Raw genomic sequence first — 270 nt, forward strand, 5'->3', positions numbered from 1 at the left:
GTGTGTGTGTGTGTGTGTTGACCAACCATAGAGAGAGAACTCAGCCTCCTGGCCCGTGTCGCTCTCGCTGGACGTGGACGTCAGGCTGGTCGTCAGGGTGTTGCTTAGCAACTGGCCCACCGACAGACCAGTGGTGGCTGTGGCTACGTTATTGCTGCTGGTTACTATGGAGGTTGACATGGTAACGGTGGAGGTGGTGCCAGTGGTGGTGAGGTTAGGAAAGCTCTGAGCGCCCATGAGAGGAGAAGCTGCAAACAAACAAACAAACAA

At 55.2% G+C, this 270-nt stretch overlaps 1 protein-coding gene across 1 annotated transcript in view; it reads right to left on the reverse strand.

The window, feature by feature from the left end:
• Positions 1–264, reverse strand: part of LOC118336760 (E3 ubiquitin-protein ligase HECTD1-like) — a 4842-nt gene extending 4578 nt beyond the window's left edge. The window contains exon 1 of the mRNA XM_035673458.1: positions 27–264. Coding sequence (XP_035529351.1) covers positions 27–237 — 211 coding nt within the window. The 5' untranslated portion in view covers positions 238–264. The remainder of the gene's footprint in view (positions 1–26) is intronic.
• Positions 265–270: the final 6 nt, after the last annotated feature.

This window comes from Morone saxatilis, unplaced genomic scaffold (assembly GCF_004916995.1).
Source record: "Morone saxatilis isolate NCDOM2014 unplaced genomic scaffold, NCSU_SB_2.0 Contig3, whole genome shotgun sequence".
NCBI lineage: Eukaryota > Metazoa > Chordata > Actinopteri > Moronidae > Morone > Morone saxatilis.